The sequence below is a fragment of the Myotis daubentonii genome, chromosome 5 (assembly GCF_963259705.1).
Source record: "Myotis daubentonii chromosome 5, mMyoDau2.1, whole genome shotgun sequence".
NCBI classification, from domain to species: Eukaryota; Metazoa; Chordata; class Mammalia; order Chiroptera; family Vespertilionidae; genus Myotis; species Myotis daubentonii.
This window is the reverse complement of record NC_081844.1, coordinates 31,332,887-31,354,934: the sequence shown is the minus strand read 5'-3', so window position 1 is coordinate 31,354,934 and position 22,048 is coordinate 31,332,887. Positions and strand designations below refer to the sequence as shown.

Sequence of the window (22,048 nt, the reverse complement as noted above, 5' to 3'; positions counted from 1 at the left end):
TTGCCAGCTGTGATGAGGGAAGGGCGCGCCTGCGGAGAGAACGGCTTCGGCAAAGGTCGGGTGGTCCTCCTGTTTGGTTCTGTCCCAGGAGCGGACTGGACCAGCCAGGAGCCCTGGACTCTCCTTTATCCCGACGTCTAGGACTCTGATAAGAAACAGTCCCCCAAAGTAGGGAAGAGGTCATGGCAGAGCAGAGGCACCCCAGACTTCGGCCTTTGCCCCTTGCCTGCAGGAAAAGCACAAAACATCAAGATAACGGGCCTCCTCTCCCCTCCCCCCAGCCTGCCCTGGTATCACTGGCCCTTTACCCTGTCCATCTTGCCTGTCCCCCAATCAGCAGCCGGGGGTGGGCTGGGAGCACCCCAGGACTATTTCAGCATCTTTGGGGGGTGGGGAGACAGATCCACAGACAGGAACAAGACTCGGGGTGAGCCTCTACGGATCAGAGCCACGGAAAGTAGCTGGAGGCAGAGCTGGCCGGGCTCATGAATGGAGATTTACCTGCTGGAAAGGTGAGCCCTGCCTGGGTCCGAAGGTGGAGGGAAGGTGGTCTCTGCCAGGAAACGCTCCCCAAGCTCCCAGCGTTGGAAGGAACCCCCACACATGGCACAGATGGGAGACAGGCCCAGGGAGAGAACGCAGTGACCAAGACCAGGCCTCCTTTCCAGGCCTGCTCTCTGATTTCTCCCAGGCCCCCACCTCCCAGGAGGGACGACATGGGCAGGGGGGAATGAGAGGGCCGATTCTACCCGCCTCCAGGGACTGACCAGGTTGATGATCCCCGTGGGTATATCTGCTAGCACTTTCTAAAGAAACTGGCTCTCACCCCCGCCCCACCCCCCCAACTCTGGGTCAGCCCCTCAGCACTGATTTGGAGGTGGAAGCCAGCCTAGGGATTGAGTGGAGATTGAACTTGAGCTGGGCAGGCCCAGGTGGTATGCAGATGGGAGATGGGGAGGGGAGGGGCTGTGTGACCCTCATGCCTGCCTGTCCTTCCCCAGATGGCTTCCTCCACCTGCCTGGTGGGCCCCATCGACAGCCTGGAGCTCCTGGACCTCCTGTTTGATCGACAGGATGGAATCCTGAGACATGAAGATCTGGGCGAGGACTGGGGCCACGCTGGAGACCAGGTGAGGCCCCCACTGCAGACAGAACTTCCTTCAGCTCGGTAGCATTTCCTGCTCATGGTGTGTGATTTCAGCAAAGCACACTGTTGCACTGAACCTCGCAGCTGCCCCAGGGGGCGGGCAGCATCGGCGCCTGAGAAGTGATGACTACGAGGTCCAGTCGCTTGTCTGGGTCACACAGCCGTTTGGGTCCAAACTCAAACTCAGGGCTCGTGCCTTGACCAGGCTGGAGGGTGTTCTCACGGTACATGATTGTGTTCGAGCCCCACAAGCCTTCATTCTGGTCGGAAGGACAAGGGAGGCCCAGAGAGGGTCAGGGGCTTGCCCACAGCCACACAGCAATCCAGAGCAAAGCACAGACCTCCTCACTCGCGCCCCCTCCTCCCAGCAGGTCCTGCCAGCCCCGGACTCTGAGGAATTTCTCAACTGTATCTTGGGTTCTGGAGGCTCGGTGCCAAGCTCTCCTCTCTGGTCTCCAGCGGACAGCGACAGCGGTATCTCCGAAGATCTGCCCTCCGACCCCCAGGACACCCCTCCACACAATGTGCCCGCCCCCGCCCCGGGTGGCGGCCATTTCTCGGAGTCTGGCAAGGGGCTCTGCCCCTCCTACCTTCCTGTCCCCCACAGCCCCAACAGGCCTCTTGGGCCAGCGGCCCAAGTGCTCGAGGCCTCCGTGGCCATAGACCTGGGTGAGTTCTGTGTCTTTTCTCACTGCCCTTACCTCATTACGCACATACCCACCCTTTTGAGATGGATGCTCTCATGGGCCCATTTTCCAGATGGTGAAACTGAGTTCCCATGAGGTTAAGCAACAAGTCAAAGTCACAGAGCTGGGATGCACCCACGACAGGCTGGCCGTGGCACGAGGTGTCACGCCGCCAACCTCGTCTTTGTACCTCCCAGGCCTGGGTCATAGTAGATGCTCCGTGACAGTGAGAGAGGTCATGGATCCCAGTGGCGAAGGCCTCCTCTTGGGGGTGGGGGGGAGGCCTTATGCAGAAGACACCCCAGCAGGGCATCCTTTGTCCTCTGAGCCTTGCAATGGAGTGGGAGCTCTTGTGAGTCCCCTTGGAGAGCTGAAGAAATTGAGTCTCAGAGAGGTTTAGCTACTTACCCAAGGGCACACGTTTCACGCCTTGAGAATGAGACTCTAAGGTTTGTGTTCTGGAGAGCAGCTCACTCACAGTGGGCCGGGCACAGGTGGGAGGGAGCCAGAGGTGAGTCAGACCTGGTCCCTGCCCCAAAGGCAGATAAGGCCTGGCTGGCTGCAAATCTGGTCGAGAATCCTGGGCAATAAGAGCCTCTCTCTCCTGATTGGCTCTACCCCCAGCTCCTGAGAGGGTCCCTCGACTATGTCCTGATGGATTTGGGTTTCTACCTTCCAGAGAGGGGAGACTGAGGCACCAGCCGGCTGGTGCCTCAGTCTCCCCCCTTCACCCCAGGCCTCGGGGCCCCAAGTTGTACCAAAAATCCTTAGCACATTGAAGCCAATCCTGGAAGCCTTGGTGGAGGAGGCAGGTAGAAGCTGGGAGGTCAGAGCCCCCCACCTGACACTCTCCCTGTCTTTGTCCCCGTCTGCCCTGGTTAGAAATGTGGAACCCCGGCCTCTATCCCGAGGAGCAGGCTGAGCTGGCAGTGTCGCCCCCAAGCTGCAACCTCACGGTGAAAGACCTCCTCCTCTCCGGCAGTGGCGACCTGGTGAGCAGCTCTAACCCCAGCTCCCAAGCATCAGAGCTGGGAGGGCCGCTGGGGTGCACGGAGCCCCAACATTCCCATTTCAGAGACTGAAAAACTGAGTCACAGACAAAGGCTGGATTCGTCCAGGGTCACATCCAAAGCAAGTCTGTGGGTTCCAGTCCTGAGTTCTCTATCTCCTGAGCTGGGACATTTTCTACTATAGTGGTAGTAAAAAATATAAAAATAAAAAATCTAAAACTTACTGAGCACCTACTACAGGCCAGGCACTCTTCTACATGCTTTAAATGTATAATATTTTAATTCACAATAGCCCTGAAGATGGGGGATCATATTATATATTTTTAAAAATAGTTTTTATTGATTTCAGAGAGTAAGGGAGCGGGAGAAAGAGCTGAGAATCATCTATCGGCTGCCTCCTGCACTCCCCCTCCTGGGGATCGAGCCTAAAACCCAGGCCTGTCTGTGCTCTGAGCAGGAATCAAACGGTGACCTCCTGGTTTATAGGTTGACGCTCAACCACTGACCTACCCTGGCCAGGCAGGGACTCATATTATCTTAATTTTACATCTAAAGAAACGGGCATAGAGAAGTTCATTTGCCTTTAGCCACCCAGCTGCTGCAGGCTCTATCCCTGGGCTGGCCTGTTGGGCCTGTTGGGCCCATTGAATGCTGACTGAGGGCTTCAAGTACCTCTAAACCAGATCTAACAACCCAATTAGGGCCCTCATTCCTCAAGGCCCAGAGAAAGTCAGGGCCCAGAGAGCTTAAATCCAAGTGCCACAGCAAACAAGTAGCCCAGGAGGATTTGAACTCCAGTTTGTCTGATACCAAAAGTCATCCTGACAAGCTCTAGGCTAGACCAAAATGCCCCTCCCAACTTGAAAGATGTGGGGTGAGCACCGGCTGTGTGCTCAGCCTCTGGGGATCTCATGAAAGTGTACCAACAAGGGAGAGAGGCTGGAGGGTCACTGCAGGTCCTGGAGGGCATCCTAGAGGAGGTGGAATCCTAGCGGCCTTGAAGGATAGGAAAGGGGAATGATTGCGTTGGAAACGCTAACTGGGTTTGGTAAATGCATGAAGTTCAGTATCATTGTTCTTCATGTCAACAACCTTAAGATGTGGGAGACCTTATCCCCATTTCACTGATGAGCACACTGAGGCTTGGACCCCGGAGAGAAAATGGTTGGACTAGTCAATGAACTGGAGTTCTAGGTAGTGGAGTTTGATCCAAAGAATGACAGACTGCCCCCAAGCTCCACCTTTATGCCTGAGTCTCTCGTTCCTTAGAAATGTGACATTGCTAAGACTTGGACATTCTGATGACAAGATTCGTTCATTTTTAATGTTTATCTTGAATAATTTAAATTTAATTGAAACTATTCTGAGTAGGGAAATGCATTCACACAGTCCAAGTTCCAATGGAACAAATGCATAGATTGGGAGACCCACCTTCTCACCCCAGTTGCCCAGACACCCAGCTCCCCACACAGGTTCAATTTTTTTCCAAAGAGATACCTTAAAAAAAAGTTTAACATAAAAAGTAGTGGGCCACATGCAACAATGTTTTGCCACCCACCCCCCTTCTTTTAAGTTGACAGTTTATTATGGAGATTGCTCCATAGCATGACGTGGAGAGCCGGCTCTTTTCAGGGTTGTGTAAAACTCCATTGTGCAAACGGGTCATGCCTTATTTGCTGGATATTTTTATGCTTCCAATGCTTTGCCATTGCAGACAGTGGTACAATGAGTGTGCACAGCCCAGAATGGTGCTGGAATGTAGTAGGTGGCTATAAACAGCTGTCTCAAGGCTTTGTTAAGTGAATGAAAATCCTGTATGTCCCTGCTTTTGCATATGTGGGAGGGCATCTCTGTAAGATCAGTTCTTGAAAGTGGAGCTGCTGGGTCAAAGGGCTGTGTGCCGGCCAGTGGGGACTCTACAGCAGATGGATTGATTGTTGCTCAAATCTGATCCCTCTTTCATTTCCCAAAGGCTGTCCCTCTCTCTGCCCCCAACGCAATTCCCCTGGTTTTTCCATAGCAACAGCATGCCTTGGCCGCCCCCCACCTGCTGAGACCTGGGACTGGGCACTGCCAGGAACTAGTGCTGACCGAGGACGAGAAGAAACTGTTGGCCAAAGAAGGCATCTCACTGCCCACCCAGCTGCCCCTCACCAAGGTGAGTTGGTGAGACCCTTGGCTGAGTCTTTCCCCCTTCCTGCCGCCAGCTGCCTGTGAGTCTCACCTATAGGCCTCCCACACTAGAACGGTTGGGCGTGTCTACCACCGGAGTAAAAAGGTCATCCACAGAGCCAACTTAGTGGGACCTCTCTCTCTCGCCACAGTTCTCACCCAGCCCTTTCACGTCATGTCAAACACCCGGGTTTGCCCTTCCAATTGGAAGACATTAGTGTTGGCATCAGCTGGCCCCATGAAAAGCACTGGTCTCAGATATGACCAGAAGGTGGCGCAACTGCACCATACACAGAGTTTGGTAGCAAGTTACTAACTGGGAATAGGAGCTGGATAGATTCCAGGACCCAGGACTCTCCTAGAGACTCTGCAAGAATTTAGGGGGAGGAAAGCTGGACTTGAAATCATCAGGAGTCTGCCCCCACGTCCCCGGGCCTGGGATGGCTCCCCTGGGAAGAGAATGGGTGAAATTGTGGGGTCCAGACAGCAGAGTAGACCCTCTAGCCTGACTTGGCCTGTTCCCCATGTCACCTGGCAGTATGAGGAGCGAGTCCTGAAAAAAATCCGCCGGAAAATCCGGAACAAACAGTCAGCCCAAGAAAGCCGTAAAAAGAAGAAGGAATATATCGATGGCCTGGAGACTCGGTAAGGCTGGGTCCTGGGCACACTCGGGGGAAACTGAGGCCCAGAGAAAGGGATGCAATGGGCTTGAGGTCACAGTGTTTAAGGCCTGGCAAAATTAGAGTCGTCTTCCCTCTCCAAGAGAGACCTTTTTTCATGTGAGTTGCAAGGATGGGATATGCCTAGAGTTGGCTCAGGGCAAGGGTTTCAGGGCCCCTTTGTCCTCAGAATATGTGGTACCAAGAGAGAGGGAGGTATTACCCATCTTGTCTGGCTCCGTGCCAGAACATGGGGTATGGGATGTGTACGCCCCTGGTTGAGATCACTGGTCCCAGAGCTGTCGTGACGGCCAAGGATGACTTTATGGACTGTTACAGGTCTATTTGGGTCTCCTACTTACTCCTGGGTCCGTTTTGGGATGTTATATTTTTCTGTGAAGATGCCGATTTCAAATTTATTAAGATAAAATGGCTTCTCGTTCTCTCCCATTATTTTAAAACTAGGGGCCCGGTGCATGAAATTCGTGCACTGGGTGTGTGTGTGGGGGAGTGTCCCTCAGCCCAGCCTGCCCCCTCTCACATACTGGGAGCCCTCAGGCGTTGACCCCCATCACCCTCCAATCGCAGGATCGGCCCCTTGCCCAGGCCTGACGCCTCTGGCCTAGGAGTCCGGCCTGGGCAGCGGGGACCCACAGCTGCAGCGGCCCCACGATCGTGGGCTTCGCTTTAGGCCCAGGCAAGGGACCCCTAGCTCCTGGGACTGCCAGCTTCGACCGTGCCCAGCTCCCATCGCTGGCTCCACCCCTACTTCCTGCTATCACTGGCCAGGGCGGCAAAGGCGCCTGATTCTCCAATCATGGCTGGGGGGCAGGGCAAAGGCGGCCCCAGGGCCGCCTTTGCCCTGCCCCCCAGCTCTTAGCTCCCCCCTGGGTTTCTGATCACTGTCAGTGGCAGGGGGCTTCTTCCTGCTTTCCCTTTCGCCTCCCTGGATTGTGCCTACATATGCAAATTAACCGCCATCTTGTTGGCAGTTAACTGCCAATCTTAGTTGGCAGTTAATTTGCATATAGCCCTGATTAGCCAATGAAAAGGGTAGCTCGTACGCCAATTACCATTTTTCTCTTTTATTAGTGTTGATGTTTTTATTGATTTTAGAGGGAGAGGGAGAGAGAGAGAAACATCAACATCGATTGGCTGCCTCCTGCACGCCCCCCGCTGGGGATTGAGTCTGAAATCCGGGCCTGTTGCCCTGGCCAGGAATCAAACTGTGACCTCCTGGTTCATGGGTCGATGCTCAACCACTGAGCAACACTGGCCGGGCTATAATTCTGCCCTTCTTAATAATTCGTTGATTTGTGCCTTCTCTTCCTTTTTTATCTTTCTGATCAATCTTGTTAGAAGTTTGTGTATCTTATTATTCTTTGCAAAGAATGGGTTTCTGGCTTTCCCTCCCATCCAATTGTATTTTTCTCTTCCCGTTCTTTCATCTCTACTGCAAGCTTTGTTATGTCCTTAGACTGGCTTTTTGTGTGGGGGGTGGTGGTGGTGGATTTTATGCTGCTGTTTAGCTCATCGAGCTGAATGAAGCCTATAATTCCCCTCTCAGCACCACCTTAGCTGCGTCCCACACATTTGATTGCACTGCTGTCATTGCCATGTGGACCCTAGGTGTTCTCTGATTCTTCTTTATCTTGGGAGTTATTTAGAAAGAGGACCTTTCAGAGAGGGAGTTTCTTCTCTTCCCTGGTTGTGATGTGAGGACTGACACATCCTCCTGCTGTGATCTGAGGATTTAGACTCCACATCTGAGTGGTCTGGGCCACGACCACGTTCACAGATGGATGCAGAGGGAAAGGTGTTCCATCAGAACCCTAGATGGAACCATAGTCATTGTCTTGTTCCTCAAATGCAATCTGCCAAGCCCCTACTCAACTGTGCTTCATGCCATCCTCCCAGCCCCTCTGTGAACTAAGTAACTGTAACCCAACTTTACAAAGGAGAGGCCTGAGGTTCGTCAGAGAGCCGAGTGGCTCCAGGTCGCAGGGATGGTGAGCGGTGTCACTTGGTTCTCCTTGGACGCCCAGACTCCCTGCTATTTCATCCTCTGGAAGCATCACTGCCTGACTTCGGCATTCCGTTCCAATCAGGGGGCTCAGGCTTGAATGAAGCCCCCACACCAATGCAGAGATGGGGCCTAGGAACCTGGCAGACACGGGTTCACTCCTGGCCCTCGGACTTGCCAGGGTGACTTGGAATAAGTGACTCCCCTCTTTGGCCTCGGGTTCCCTGCCTGTGAAGGGGAGCCTCACAGGAAGAGGCGATGGGACCATTGGTGACCGGCATACGCTGAATGGCACTGTGACATTGTCCCTGCAGGATGTCGGCCTGCACTGCCCAGAACCAGGAGCTTCAGAGGAAGGTCTTGCATCTCGAGAAGCAGAACCAGTGAGTCTTGGTCCAGCCAGGGCAGAGGACAGGGGGAACCGGCCCCCAAATCCCTTGCAGGAGAGGTGAACATTGTGGGGGAGGGGGGCAACTTCTGTGATGGCAGGGCAGAGCCGAGGGCAGGGGTGTGGGGGTGGGGGGTAAGGATTCCACCTAGAAAGGAGGCAGGCTGCATAGCAGAGGAGATTTGGATCTGGGGTCTTAAAAGATGTATAAGAGTTCATGGGGGAAGCTACTCTCCGTAGAGGAAATGGCATATGAATGGCCTGAGGCTAGGAGCATGGTGTATTGGAGAACTATACATAATTCCACCTAAGGGGTGCATCCACTTAGTCGGTTTATTTAGCATCTATTCTGCATCAGACATAGTTCCGGGCACTGGGACCACAAATGAACAAAGACACAGTCTAGGGGGAGACATACTCAAGACAAACAAAAATATATAAAAGATCACACAAATAGTGATAGTTCTTAGGAAAAAAACAAAGTAGGGTGAAGGGCTATTTTATATTGATTTGAGAGAAACATTGATTTGTTGTTCTGCTTATTTATGCATTCATTGGTTGATTCTTTTTTAAAAAATATATGTTTATTGATTTCAGAGAGAAAGAAAGAGAGAGATAGAAACATATATATGAGAGAGAATCTTTGATCGGCTTCCTCCTGCACGCCCCCTACTGGGGATTGAGTCTGCAACCGGGGCCCTTGATTGGAATTGAACCTGGGACCCTTCAGTCCCCAGGCCGATGCTCTATCCACTGAGCCAAACTGGCTAGGGCCTTTGGTTGATTCTTGTATGTGCTCTGACCAGGGATCAAACCTACAACCTTGGAAAATCGGGACGGTGCTCTAACCGTCTGGTGCTTTGTTACCCAGCCAGGGCTGCGGGGCTATTTCAGATAGGAAGGTCAGATACAGTGTTATTTGAGATGAGGCCTAATGGGATGAGAAAAAAACCAGCTGCCAAGAGACCTGGGGGAACAGTGTGCTTAGAGGGAATAGCCTGTGCAAAGGTCCTGGGGCCAGCATGCTGGAGGCATGGTGAGGAGGCCAGTGTGGCTGGAGCAGAGTGAGTGAGGGCGAGGGAGGGAACAGGGGCAAGTTGTGCAGGGCTTCAGCTGCAGAGCGGGCTTGAGGGAGGTGGGAGCCCTGAGAGGGTTGGGAGAAGCTGTTTACATTTGGAAAGCATCCCCCAGTTGCTGAGTGGGGGCAGGAGAGGCAGCGGGGCAGGGGAGGTAGAGCTGAGGGGGACCAGAGAGGAGGCTTGGGTTGGCGTCCAGGTGAGCGATCCTGGAGGCCTGGATGGGGTTGCAGAGAAGTGGGTGGGATGCCTTTGGAGATTTACCAAAGCAAATCTGGGACTTGTAAGAGCAGGGGGACCTTGAGGGGTGGACAGAATCCAGACATCAGCCATGCTGGGGAACCCAAGAAATGGACAGAGAGCCAGGTTAAGGCCTGTAGGGCTCAGTCAAGGCTGCTCCTTCCACTAAGGTCCCTGTTGGAGCAGCTGAAGAAACTCCAGGCCATTGTAATCCAGTCCACCAGCAAGTCAGCCCAGGCAGGCACCTGCATAGCGGTGAGTCCTACCCCCTGCTCCGATGGCCCCCAGGATAAAGGGGTTCTTCCGCCTTGACAGACTGGCCTGTGGGAGGGGGAAAGGTGTGCGTAGCATGGCCCTGGCCCCAGTTCAAGCATAATCCAGTCTTCTGGGCATCAGTTTCCCTGCCCAAAAGATGGGTATGCTTGTAGGGATGGTGGAGGGATGGGGTGACCCCACCCCCATCTCTGGCAGGTCCTGCTGCTCTCTTTTGCCCTCATCGTCCTCCCCTCCATCAGCCCTTTTGCCCTCAACAAAGCCGAGAGCCCCGGAGACTTCACACCGGTGCGAGGTAGGTGGGCCAGAATCCCTTCGGGGTCCCCTCTGGGCTGCATCATGGACATCCCCATGGCTCCTCACGTCCCAATACTGGGCCTCTGGGGGAGGGGGGAGGAGCCCCCCATGCAGCTGCTCCCTGAAGCTGGGAGACAAGGAAAGAAGGAGCACCAGTCTCCCCACCCCACCCCTCATGAACCCCAACCCTCGCTCAGTCTTCTCCAGAACTTTGCACAACGACGCCGCTTCCCGTGTGGCCCCCGACACCACGCCAGGTTCCGAGGCCCCAGGACCTCAGGCCGAGGCTGGCGCACCTCAGGGAGGGTCTCCACGCAGCCCCAGGGTGCACTGGAAATCCCAGGACATACTGGCTCTGGAAAACTCGACAGAGGAGCTGAACAAGTCGACCCTGGTCCAGGGCAACTGGGCAGAGGAGCTGAGCCAGGCCACCCTGCTGGACTGGGCCTCATCTGAGCCAGCACTCAGCCCAGGTCTGGTGGGGCTGGAGGCGGTGGGGGAGGAGCTGTGAGTGCCACCTGGATGTGACTCCAGGCCCCTCTGCTCAGGGGCACTGTGGTGGGCGCTGCAGTGGAGGCAGGGGGTTGGAGGTGAGAGAGGCCCCTGTGGAGATGCCAGGATGGAGATGCACAAACACACAGCTACATACCCAGGGACCCAGACACAGGAGCAGAAACTGATGCTCAGACCCAGGGCAACCCTGAGGCCACAAAGCCTGAGAAGTACACACAGGCCCAGGCACAGACCGGACAGGCAGACACAGTGATCCATAGACCCTGACAGACAGACACACAGCATGCCTCAACAACTGCGCTGCCTGGGGACTCCTCCCCCTCCCTCACACACAGGGAGGAAGTGACTGAGACTGCAGAGGGCCTGGCCCCTAAGCCTGGCTGGGCTCTGAACTTGGGATGGCCATGGCCACCCTCCACCTTCTCTGACTGCCGTGATCCTTAATAAAATATTGTGACAGAACGCAGCTGGTCTGGGAGTGTAACTGGGTAGAAGCTGGAGTGTGGGGCTCCCCAACCCCCAGAAGGTGGGGCTGGGCGGGCCTGGGATGGGGGAGTAAAGAGGGGGGGGATCTCAGGCACCCAGGCTGGAGAGGCGGCCCGAGGCGCCAGGCATGTCTTCAGCACCGTGGAGAGCGGCAGCCGCCGGAGCGCGCGGTCCTGGTGTCGTTGGCGGCCTCCAGAGGCCCTGCCAGAGCATCCGCCTTCCTTCCGAGGGGGCCGGGCTGCCCACCCTGCTCGCCGCACCCCTGAGGGCCTAAGGTTACCGCTGGGTTGGGTTGGGGTGGAACCCAGTTTCACCTGAGCTCTTAGGGGTCACCCCAGCCCTGCCCCTTTGCGCAGGTGTCCCAGGGCTGCAATCGCAACCGAAGGATCTTTCCTTGCGCGGCTCGCAGCCTAGCAGCGAGGCCAATATTAAAACCACGCAGACAGGCGCACAATGACAAGCTGAACGTTTAAGAAGCGCCAGCAGCTACTGCCCTGCGTCTGGACTGCATGGAAGCCAGGCTGACGTCCTGGGGGCGGCGGGAGCCACACATTCCTTCCCGGCCCAGGACCTGGTGCAGGCTGTGGGTGTTACACACAGACCCAGATGCGAGAAATAATGCTTTTATTGCACTGAAGACTTTTCTGGAAGCCTGGAGGGAGCCGGGTGGGCCCTTCTCCCTTCAGTCCAAGGCAGTGCCACACTCTACTGCCTGTCCCACCAGGAAGTTTGGCTCTGAAATGGAGGGTCGGCCCCTCCCCCTCTGGAGGGACTGTGAAGGCCATTTGGGGGAGGCAGGGGTTGGGGGTGTGAGGGCTCAGGGAGCAGAGGAGTTAATTTCTGTTTAGGCTGGAAACTGAGGGAGGGCGTGGCCACATCTCCCAGAAAACGTCCTGAGTCGGGGGCTGGAGCAGAGAAGGTAGTGCGGTGTCAGCTCGAAGGTCAGGGTCCAGGGCGGGGTGGCTCCTCCCCAGGCCCCGACCACAGGCCCCTGGCGCTAAAGGAAGCCCCCGTGGAGGGCGAGTTTGCCCTGGGCCTGCAGCACAGCGCTCACTGCCCTGAGACCTCCTGCCCCAGGACAGAGGCAAGTCACAAAGTGAGTCGGTAAGAAAAAGACAAACGCACGGTTTCTACAAAAAGCCCGCCCGCCCGCGCCCCCTGGTCAGCTGGGAAGCAGCTCGGTCTTCACCCTTTTAGGGGTCCTGCGGGGGGCAGGACTGTCCAGCTGCTCCCTCTTGGGGCTGACGGGCCCGGAACCATTGTGCTGAGCGGGGGGTTCGGTTGTGGGCTCTCGCTTGGGGCCGGCCGGCGCTGGACCGTCGAACTGGGTGGGGGCCTCCTCCTTGGGCTCCAGCTTGGGGGCGGGCGGGCGGGGCAGGGGCGTCAGTGCCCTCTCCACCACGCGGGGCCCGTCCCAGGCGGGGATCTCCAGGCCCAGGTGTTTCATGAGCCGGGTCATGACCTCGTCTACGTAGCCGTGGATGCGGAGGTCAGCCTGGCGGTCCTGCTGGGGCAAGGACATGTGAGTGGAGGCAGAGGGGCCATCGGGTCCTGGGCTGGGGGAAAGGTCAGGGGCGGGCTCAACACATACGTGCTTGGTGGGCTGGAGGTTGACGATGACCAGCCTGCCTCCGCGGCGCTTGGTGGCCAGCGGCAGGTTCCCGCTCGGCCGGATTTGGAGGGAGGTGCCTAGTGTGACAGACAGGTCCGCGATCCTGGGGCCGGGAGGCGGGGTTAGGCTGACCTCTCTACACAGTTTCTGCAGCCCTCCTCCTGCCTCACCCTTGGGGGTGGGGGTCTCAAACTCTACCGCAACATGCCCAGGTGCACCCCAGGAGGCCCAGCTTCCCTGAATCCTGCCCCTGTCGCTTCCCTCCCACTGTTGGCAGAGGGGAGTTGCTGATGTGGGCCGGAGCTCCACACCTGGACTCCTGGGTTGAATCCTGGCTGGGTAGCAATGGACAGAGGAGTCACCTAGCTAAAGTCTCAGTTTCCTTGCCTGTGAAATGGGCCCGGTGTAGAACCCCCTGGGCTGTGGTGAGTACCGTGTCTGTGAAGCCCCTGGCCCAGGGTCAGGTATGTAAGAGGGCTAGTACCTAGCAGCTGCCATTATTAGGGGAAATCAATGCCCAAATAGGGTTCGAGCCGCCTCCTCCAGGAAGCCTCTCCTGACTCCACCTCTGAGCTGGAGCTTGCCCTGTGCGGAAGCTGGTTGTGCTTTTGCCCCTCTCCCTGCCTGCCCCACCCTGGGCTCATCTGGGGTCTGACCTGCTGGCTTCATCAGCAAGAGTGAGGTCCCGTTCGGGCAGGGCATCCTCCCAGTCCAGGATGGTGTCTCTCAGCTCCCCCCTGCGATGGTGAGGGTTAGGGGGAGTCAGTATGGAGACCTGCCACCTCCCCGGGAGCCCAAGGCGTGGACAGGGGTCACTCACCTGCAGGCCCGCAGGCCCCTTGCCTTGGCCATGGTGCAGAGCCGGCCAGTGGCTTTGAGGCCCATGGTGCCCACCACAGCGTCCCGGACATATTGCCTACATTGGAGAAGGAAAGAGGGATGGTGGGGCCTGGTCAAGCCCACCACCTTCCCACCTTAGGGCCCCACCCAGTGGTCCTTGTTCTCCCAGGGAAGTAGGGGCTACATGACTAGAATCTAAGCACAGGGAAACACCCAACACGCCCAGAATGCGGGGAGGGAGCCTTCCATGAACAGCTGCTTCGCAACATCAACAGCATGGGAACAGAGCAAGGCCAGGAACTTTCTAGACAAAGGAGACTAAAGAGAAGTGACAGTGACAGGCAAAGTGTGACCCGGCTTGGATCTTGGACGAGGAGAAAAATAGCAACAATGGGAGCACGGGGAATATTAAGTGGAGACGGAATCATCGTGTTACGTGGTTTTTACATTTCCCAACTTTAACAACTTCACTGTGGCTGGGGAAGAGAATACTGAAGCTTGAGGGAGATAAATGTCTTAAGGGTTTTGGGGCAAAGGATAAGGAAGCCTGCCACTTATTCTTGAACAGCACAGCAAACCCTGGTAACAGAGAAGGGAAGACAAATTGTGGCAAAACAGTAATATTGGGGAATCTATTCAGGGGTCAGCAACTATGGCCCCAGGAATCAAATCTGGCCCTCCTGTTATGTTTTTATAAATAAAGTTTTATTGGCACATGGCCATGCCGATTCCTTTATGTCATTTATGGTGGCTTTTGCACTACAACAGCGGAGCCGATGGTCATGAGAAAAACAGTCTGACCCACAAAGCTGAAAATATTTCCCATCTGGTCCTTTACAGGAAGGTTTAACTTCTGGTCTAGGTTAAGTATGAGTTCAGCATACATTCTTGTGAGTTCCCCATTGGTGTGAACATTTTTCAAATATGGAGGAAAAATTTTTTATAACAAGTGTAAGTGTGGGAAGGGGGGGTCTCAATTGTGCCCCAGTCCCCAAGAGCCCGCCTACAGGAGGTGGGCAGGGTCACGCTCCTGCCACTGACACCCACAGTTATCCATATCTGTGAGGCTCCCCCACAGAGCAAGACACGCCCAGAGCCCACCTATTCCAGGAAGGGCTCTGGCTCAGCCTTCTCGGACCTGGGGTCACGCCCGTCAACCCACAACCCTGTTATGGGTTGAATTGTGTGCCCCATATGATATGCAGGAGTCCTGATCCCGGTACTTTAGAATAGAATGTGACCATATTTGGAAAGAGGGTGGCTGCAGAGGTCATGAGTTAAGATGCAGTCACAGTGTAGTAGTGTGGCCCTGGTCCCACACTAGTATCCTTGTAGGAAAGGGGACACAGAGGAGACAGGCATGTGACAACAGAGGCAGAGGCTGGAGTGATGCATCTACAGCCAAGGGACACCCAGAAGGTCAGAAACCGCTAGAAGCCAGAGCAGTCGGAAGGATCCCCCTGCGGTTTCAGAGGGAGCATGGCCCTGCCAACACCTGGATTTTGGACTTCTAGCTTCCGGAACTGCGAGGACACACATTTCTGTTGTGTTAAACCACCTGGTTTGTGATTACATGTGGCAGCCACAGGAAATGAATACACCTCCCCAGCAGGAAGATGTGCCCTGCTGCCCCCCACCCCCAGGGTCACACCCCAGTCCTGTCCCCCCACCCTGGGTCTCTTGGTCTCAGATTCAACTCCTAAGGCCCTTTTGCAGAGCCCAACCTGGAAGGAACAAAAAACGGGCCTGGGTCACCATACCCTGCCTGCCCCCACGCCCCCGTGACACTCACGTCTTACACTTGACACATTCTTCTACAAACATGTTCCCATGAAGCTCTGCCAGCTTGTCCCTGTGGGAGGAGAAGACATTTGGTGGTGCCGTGGGCTCCCTGAATCCTGAGGCTTCGGGTCTGGTGCCCAGTCCTCCTCCTCCAGGAAGCCTTACCTAAACCCTCATCCACAGGATCCATGGACTCCCTCCTTCTGGTTTCTCCAGGTGTGCAACCCTGGGCAGCTGGCCCAGCCTCTCGGAGCCCAAGGAATCATTAACCCCACAGCTGACCCCACGTCCATACCTGGGCAGCCCATTCTATTAACAAAATCCACCCATAAGCATGGTGGAACCTCCCAATGTCACCAGGTCTGAAGGATGGGAATTCTAATTCCCAGTTTGCAAAGGAAGAAATTGAGGTGATAGGTGGCTCTGGAGCATGTGCTTTGACACAGAGGAATATGAAATCAACTCCTAGCACTGTTGCCTCCCTGCTGTGTGACCTTGGGCAGGTCACCTAACCTCTCTGTGCCTGAATCCCCATCTGTGAAATAGGATGAGTGTCCAACTCTTAGGATGTTTGAGGGGACAATTATTAGGCCTGGAAGGCTCTTTCCTATGGCTCCCTCTGTCACCTCCTTCATGTCCCTACTCAAATGTCATAGCCACCCTGACCTCCCTGTTAAAAGCTGCAACTCCCCACACAGTCCTCCCTGCACAACCCTCTCTTTTTCTTCTGTGGCAATGATCACTGTCGGACATAGAATTTAATATGCTTATTTATCTTGTTTGCTGTCTGTTTCCTTCCCACTATAGCATAAGCCAGGAGGGCAGGGCTTTCTGTCTGTCTGGTATGCTATGTCCTGCCTCTAGAACTGATATGGCATGCAGTAGGTGCTCAATAAATAGTTGTTGAGTGTGGCCCATTTTGCTCCTACCTGTACCCAGGTGGTGTTGGGGGATTGGTGTCTCCCCAGTTTGCGCACAGAGACTGGTGTCACTGAGCAGTGAGCAGTGGGTGCTGGGAGTGGCCTGGGTGGAGGCGAGGGAGCTGACCGAAAACTCATCAGTCAGGAAATTGAAGGCAGAGAAATCCCCAAATACACTCCTGTCCCCTCCCCACAGCGGCTCCCTCTATCTCTGGGTGGCTTTGTCACATCCACCTACACACCCCAGCTCAACGCTGCCCGGGTGCAGGGACCTGGACTTCTGTGTTTTTGTAGAAGCCTTCAACACCCGTGCCACAGGAATGTATCTGCTATACGTTTGCTTTTATTTCTACAAACGTCTACACGGGCCATAAGGGCTAGGTCTGCAGCCACCTACCTAGTGAATTACTCTGCTTGGAGGGACAATAAGGTGCCCAGCAGTAACAGCTCCAATAGGGTCACCCAGCCAGGAAGGCTGGGGTCTTCCTTTCTCAGGTATTTACATGTTGAAATGGATGAAAGCCCAGGACTTGGAGACATTTCTAGGTCAGAAGAGCTGTCTGACTCCTGGAGAAATTTTATTTGTGCCTGAGGCCTGGAGTTAGGACTCGGCCCATTTCAGAAGTGCAGAGGACGGCTGCCTCAGTCTCCTTTGCAAGCAGAGACAAGTCCTTTCCCTCCCCCCTTGCCTGGAGGGCCTGGCTACTTGTATGAACTAACTGGGGCTCTCATTGTCCCCAAGGGTAAGATCAGGGAAAGTGGGTAGGGAGGGAGATACACTTGGCATTAAGGAATCAACCTTTCTGCCCAAAACCAATGTTCACATTCAGAGTAAAAGTTATAAAGACGAATATTAAAATGCAACTGCAAATCCTAGACCCTGACCACCCTCCTCCCCGCCTCACGGGAGATTGCAGACACCCTGGGACCTGAAAAAAGGGGACCGAATTCTTGAGATGTGCCCAGGAAGCACTGACAAAGACAGCTCTGGTTGGAGAAGTCCTATTCGGTGTCAAGTGCTGTCCCCTGTGGCCTCCCGAGGGAGGAGCTGCCACCAACCTCTATTCTGCAAATAAGGAAACGAAAGTCCAGAGAGAGGGAGCTGGTGTTACCTAGGAAAGCCAGAGCGCACGTGCAGCCCATCCACGTTCTGGCTGACCAGGAAGCGGAGAAGCCCCACGCGCTCCAGCTGCACCAGCGCCATGTGCGTCTGTGTGGGCCGCGCACTCTCGAAGGTGGTGTCGAACTTGGGAGCCAGGCCCCGCTCCTCCATCGTCCAGACGCCATGGGGGCCTCTGAAGGTAGCATGTGGGGAGAGATGCAGACAAAGAGTTTAGGGATCAGAGCAAGGGGGGGACATAAAAAGAGACAGACAGCCTGGCTGGTGTGGCTCAGTAGTGAGCGTTGACCCATGAACTAGGACAGTGATGGCAAACCTATGACACGCCTGTCAGAGGTGACACGCGAACTCATTTTTTTGGTTGATTTTTCTTTGTTAAATGGCATTTAAATATATAAAATAAATATCGAAAATATATATCTTTGTTTTACTATGGTTGCAAATATCAAAAAATTTCTATATGTGACACGGCACCAGAGTTAAGTTAGGGTTTTTCAAAATGCTGACACGCCGAGCTCAAAAGGTTCGCCGTCACTGAACTAGGAGGTAACAGTTTGATAGTCAGGGCACATGCCTGGGTTCCAGCTCGATCCCCAGTAAGGGATGTACAGGAGGGAGCCAATCAGTGATTCTTTCTCATCATTGATGTTGCTACCTCTTTCTCTCTCCTCCTTCCTCTCTCTGAAATCAATTTTTTTTAAAAAAGAGAGACAGACAACCCTGGCTGGGTGGCTTGCTTGGTTGGAGCATCTTCCCGTACACTAAATGGTTGTAGGTTTGATTCCTGGTCAGGGCACATACCTAGGTTGTGGGTTCAATCCCCATTCAGGGAGCATTCGGGAGGCAACTGATCAATGTTTTTCTCTCTTTCTCTAAGAATCAATAAAAACATATCCTCCAGTGAGGATTTTTTAAAAAAGAGAGACAGAGAATTGAAGATAGACAGAGAAAGACAGAGAGAGAGAATGAGACAAAGGGGGAAAGCGGGGGAAAGAGAGACGGAGAGGGAGGAAGAGGAGGAAGAAGAGAGAATAGGTACACCAAGGGCAAAATCAATTATTCAATTCAACCAGGTTACTGTCGCTGCACTGAGCCTGGCCCTGTGCTGGGTGATGCTGGGGACCGAGCGGAGCCAGGCCCTGCCCGAGGAGTCCGTGATCTTGTCAGGGGAGACACTGTGGGCACAGACCCTTCAGCCCTGAGGGCTGGGCTGGCCGGTGGAGGCGGTGAGGGCTGTGTGAGGACTGTGGGAAGGCTTCCTGGAGGAGGCTGAGCTGTCCCTTACACTGTAAGAGGGAAGGCGGGCAGTTCAGGCAGAAGGGTAAGCAAAGGCCTGGGGTGCTGGCAACAGCCTGTGCGTTTGGGGAAATGCAAGTGGTCTGGGGGCTACAGCGGGAGCGGGAGGTTGAGGAGATAGCCTAGGGCTGGGTCGGGAAGGGCTTGGAACTCCTGTGGCGCCATGGGGAGCCATGGCAGGTTATGGAGGAGGCGGGGGGAGGGGATTCATGCCTTAGAATTCTAACATTCCTCCAAGGAATCTGATCTTCTGCTACTGGGGGCCCAGGAACCTGAAAAACAGTATAAATGCAATAGGCCTGCCCTTTGGGGCAGGGTTGCAAACTCAGCAACTACAGGAGCAATTTGGGGGCCACCAGGTTGAGAACCTTGCTTTTCAGCTACAAAATTCTTGTCACACAGGCTGCCTGGAGTGTGGGTGGTTTATCAGATTTCACACCCTCAGTTATGGGTGAGGAAACTGAGGTCCAAATGGGTAAGCCCCTTGCCCGGTACCAGGTCTGATAGAAAAACATTTGCGAGTGTGGAGCTAACTGACCCTGACATGAACCCCCGTTTTCTGGGTAATAGTACCCTGATCTTTAGCTATGCACAGTGAGCCCCGCATCCCTTGTAGCTAGGAATGGACAGGTGACCAAGTTTTGGGCTGAGTGAAATGCTGGGTGTGATTTAAAGGGACAAGTCTGAAGGGAGGGGTCTTTCCCATCCCAAATACCCAGGGGGCGGAGGATCACGACTCAGCGAGGGGAAGGCAGCAGGATGGATTCCAATGCCGGGGTATCTGTGCCTCACAGGGAAGCCCTCAGCAGCTAGCAGGTCCTGGCTAGACTGCCCCTCCACACCTACAGACCTGAAGTCAGGGATGCCCGAGGCGGTGCTGATGCCAGCGCCCGTGTGGAACACCACATGGGAGGACTGCCAAACCAGCTGTGCCAGCTCCCACACCTTCCGCTCCAACTCCTCAGGGGGGTCGAAGATCTGTTGTGCGAGAGAGCAAAGGGCAGTGATGTGATCAGAACCTGTCCCACAGTTGCAAGGCCACTAGCCACAGACCCAGCTGCCCCTGCTTCGACGGGGGTGAATCTGAAAAGGCAGCTTGTCATCATGTCCCTGCTCTGCCCACAGCCCTCCAGGGCTCCCACCTTCCTCGGGCCAAAGCCCCAGTCCTCCCTGTGGCCCCAAATACTCCTTTCCTAGCCTCCCTCATCTCTTTTAGGTCTTGGTTCAGAAGACACCTCATTTATACACCTAGGTTCACAGTAGCATTACTTACAACAGCTAAAACATAGAAGCAACCCAAGTATCCGTTGATGAATGAATGGATAAACATAATTCTGACACACGCTACAAGGTGAATGAACCTTGAGGACATTGTTTTGAGTGAAAGAAGCCAGACACAAAAGGACAAATACTGCCCCAGCTGTGCTCAGTGGTTAGAGCGCCGGCCACAGACTGAAGGGTCTCAACTTGGATTCCGATTAAAGGCTCATACCTCAGTTGCAGGCTCGATCCCCAGCCCCAGTCAGGGCACCTGCAGGAGGCAAACAATCTATGTGTCTCTCTCACATTGATGTTTCTCTCTCTGTCTCTCCCCATCCCTTCCACTCTCTCTAAAAATCAGTGGGAAGAAAAATCCTCGGGTGAGGTTAACAAACACAAAGGACAGCCCTAGCCAGTCTGGTTCAGTGGATAGAGCGTCGGCCTTCGAATCAAAGGGTCCCGGGTTCGAATCCGGTCAAGGGCATGTACCTCGGTTGCAGGCTCCTCCCTGGCCCAGGCCCTGGTCAGGGCTCATGCAGGAGGCAACCAATTGATGTGTTTCTCTCACATCAATGTTTCTGTCCTTCCCTCTCTCTCCCACTCTCTCTAAAAATGAATGGAAAAATATCCTCGGGTGAAGATTAAAAGAAAAAAAAAAAAAAGGACAAACACTGTGTGATTCCACTTTATGAAGTTCCTAACGGAATCAAATCCATAGAAACAGGAAGTAGATGATGGGTGCCAGGGGCTGGGGGAGAGGGATCGGGAGTTACGGGTTTAATGAGGTCAGAGTTTCAGTTGGGAAGATGAGAAAGGGCTGGAGGTGTGTGGTGGGGATGGCTGTGCAACATGGATATACTTATGCCACTGACTGTAAGTGCACGGTAAGATGATAAGTGTTATGAAAGGTGCACTTCGCCATAACAGAAAACACTGAAAAAGCCACCTCAGGGATCCTCCCAGCCACCTGCTCCATGCAGCCCCAGCGCTCATCACCGCCAGCTTCCTTTCCTCCCGGGGCCCTCTCCTTAGCTCACTTCCTATATTTACTTGCTGCTTCTCTCTTTCCCCCCTGGAACGAGGGGGTTTTGTCAGTCTTGTTCCCTGCTGTGGCCCCAGGACCTAGAAAGTGCCTGGTGCACAGTAGGTGCTCAATAAACAGTTGAGGCCGAAACCGGTTTGGCTCAGTGAATAGAGCGTCGGCCTGCGGACTGAAGGGTCCTGGGTTCGATTCCGGTCAAGGGCATGTACCTGGGTTGCGGGCACATCCCCATTAGGAGATGTGCAGGAGGCAGCTGATCGATGTTTCTCTCTCATCGATGTTTCTAACTCTCTATCTCTCACCCTTCCTCTCTGTAAAAAATCAATAAAATATTTTTTTTAAAAAAAATAAATAAATAAACAGTTGAGGCATGAAGCCAACACAGGCAGGCGAGGAACCGGGCTTCCAGAGGAATTCGCACCATCTGAGAGCTCCTTGCATGTGTGTCTGACTCAGAACGAACCGAGCAGCTTTTATGGGATGAGGGCAATCTCCCCGCAACCCCCCAAGTTCACAGAAGGGGAGACTCCTCTTCAGAATGGAGGTGATAAGTCCGAGGTCTCAGGATGGGGGGGGGGAGGACTTCTCCCGGAGTAGCTGGAGGGAACATCCATCCATCCGAGGTTCCTGCCCAGCTCACAACCTGTTCCATCGCCCACAGGACACAGCCAACTCCCCAGGCTGGCACCGGGGGCGGGGGCGGGGGGCTGGCATGGGGGGCTGTCCTCGCCTGCCTCTAGCTTACTCTGTCCCCGAGCGCATCTATCCCGCCCCCGCCCCCGCCTTGGCCCCTGCAGCGCCTTCCGCCGAGAACTACATCCCGGGCAACCCCATCAGAACTTCAGGACTTGGCCACGCGGCCCCCCTTCGGACCAGCCCCGCCCGCCCGGGCTGGGCATCTTCGCGCCCCCGGGCGCGCTGGGGGGCGTCACTTCCCACCCATCCTCAGGGGGAAGTCCCTCCCATTGTCTAGCTTCGGTGCCTCCTGGGAGTCCCCCTGCCCCGCTGCCGCCCGGCCCCCCCCCCGGCCCGCGGCCACGGAAAGGGCGGCCTGCGGGGCACCCCGGCCATGCTCACCTCCGGGAGGCCGCACTTGCCCTTATCCGCGTACGGCGATAGCCCCGCCGCGTAGTTCACCGACATCCTCGCCCCCAACGGGAACAATAAAGTTTCCCTTGTTGAGGCCACTTCCGCCGGAAGTCGGGA

The 22,048-nt window shown here is 55.0% G+C and overlaps 2 protein-coding genes across 4 annotated transcripts; one reads left to right on the top strand and one right to left on the bottom strand.

Annotated features, from left to right (window-relative positions):
- Positions 1 to 366: 366 nt before the first annotated feature.
- Positions 367 to 10,946, top strand: CREB3L3 (cAMP responsive element binding protein 3 like 3). Of its 2 annotated transcripts, none has more exons than XM_059697151.1 (10): positions 367 to 512; positions 1,002 to 1,130; positions 1,519 to 1,816; positions 2,716 to 2,825; positions 4,864 to 5,001; positions 5,554 to 5,660; positions 8,012 to 8,080; positions 9,572 to 9,656; positions 9,873 to 9,969; positions 10,169 to 10,946. In XM_059697151.1, the coding sequence occupies exons 1-10, from the start codon at positions 486 to 488 to the stop codon at positions 10,480 to 10,482; spliced, it is 1,374 nt and encodes a 457-aa protein (XP_059553134.1). In that variant the 5' UTR covers positions 367 to 485; the 3' UTR covers positions 10,483 to 10,946. The 2 variants fall into 2 exon arrangements, with proteins under 2 accessions (XP_059553134.1, XP_059553135.1); XM_059697152.1 differs by having other exon boundaries at positions 1,516 to 1,816.
- A 631-nt stretch (positions 10,947 to 11,577) lies between these two features.
- On the bottom strand, positions 11,578 to 22,048 carry SIRT6 (sirtuin 6). Of its 2 annotated transcripts, XM_059697150.1 has the most exons (9): positions 21,920 to 22,031; positions 20,033 to 20,071; positions 19,397 to 19,518; positions 17,237 to 17,425; positions 15,215 to 15,274; positions 13,403 to 13,498; positions 13,239 to 13,319; positions 12,562 to 12,685; positions 11,578 to 12,474 (listed from the first exon to the last, which is right to left on the bottom strand). In XM_059697150.1, exons 4-9 carry the CDS (start codon positions 17,395 to 17,397, stop codon positions 12,133 to 12,135), a joined length of 864 nt encoding a protein of 287 aa, XP_059553133.1. In that variant the 5' UTR covers positions 17,398 to 17,425; positions 19,397 to 19,518; positions 20,033 to 20,071; positions 21,920 to 22,031; the 3' UTR covers positions 11,578 to 12,132. The 2 variants fall into 2 exon arrangements, with proteins under 2 accessions (XP_059553133.1, XP_059553132.1); XM_059697149.1 differs by lacking the exon at positions 20,033 to 20,071 and having other exon boundaries at positions 21,920 to 22,048.

Coding starts and splice junctions, on each gene's coding strand:
- CREB3L3 (XM_059697152.1), top strand. CDS start 486: ATGAATGGAGATTTACCTGCTGGAAAG. Junction 2,826..4,863: donor TCTCCGGCAGTGGCGACCTG/GTGAGCAGCTCT, acceptor GTTTTTCCATAG/CAACAGCATGCCTTGGCCGC. Junction 9,657..9,872: donor AGGCAGGCACCTGCATAGCG/GTGAGTCCTACC, acceptor CATCTCTGGCAG/GTCCTGCTGCTCTCTTTTGC.
- SIRT6 (XM_059697149.1), bottom strand. CDS start 21,985: ATGTCGGTGAACTACGCGGCGGGGCTATCGCCGTACGCGGATAAGGGC. Junction 13,499..15,214: donor GAATGTGTCAAGTGTAAGAC/GTGAGTGTCACG, acceptor TCTCCAATGTAG/GCAATATGTCCGGGACGCTG. Junction 12,475..12,561: donor ACCTCCAGCCCACCAAGCAC/GTATGTGTTGAG, acceptor TTGCCCCAGCAG/GACCGCCAGGCTGACCTCCG.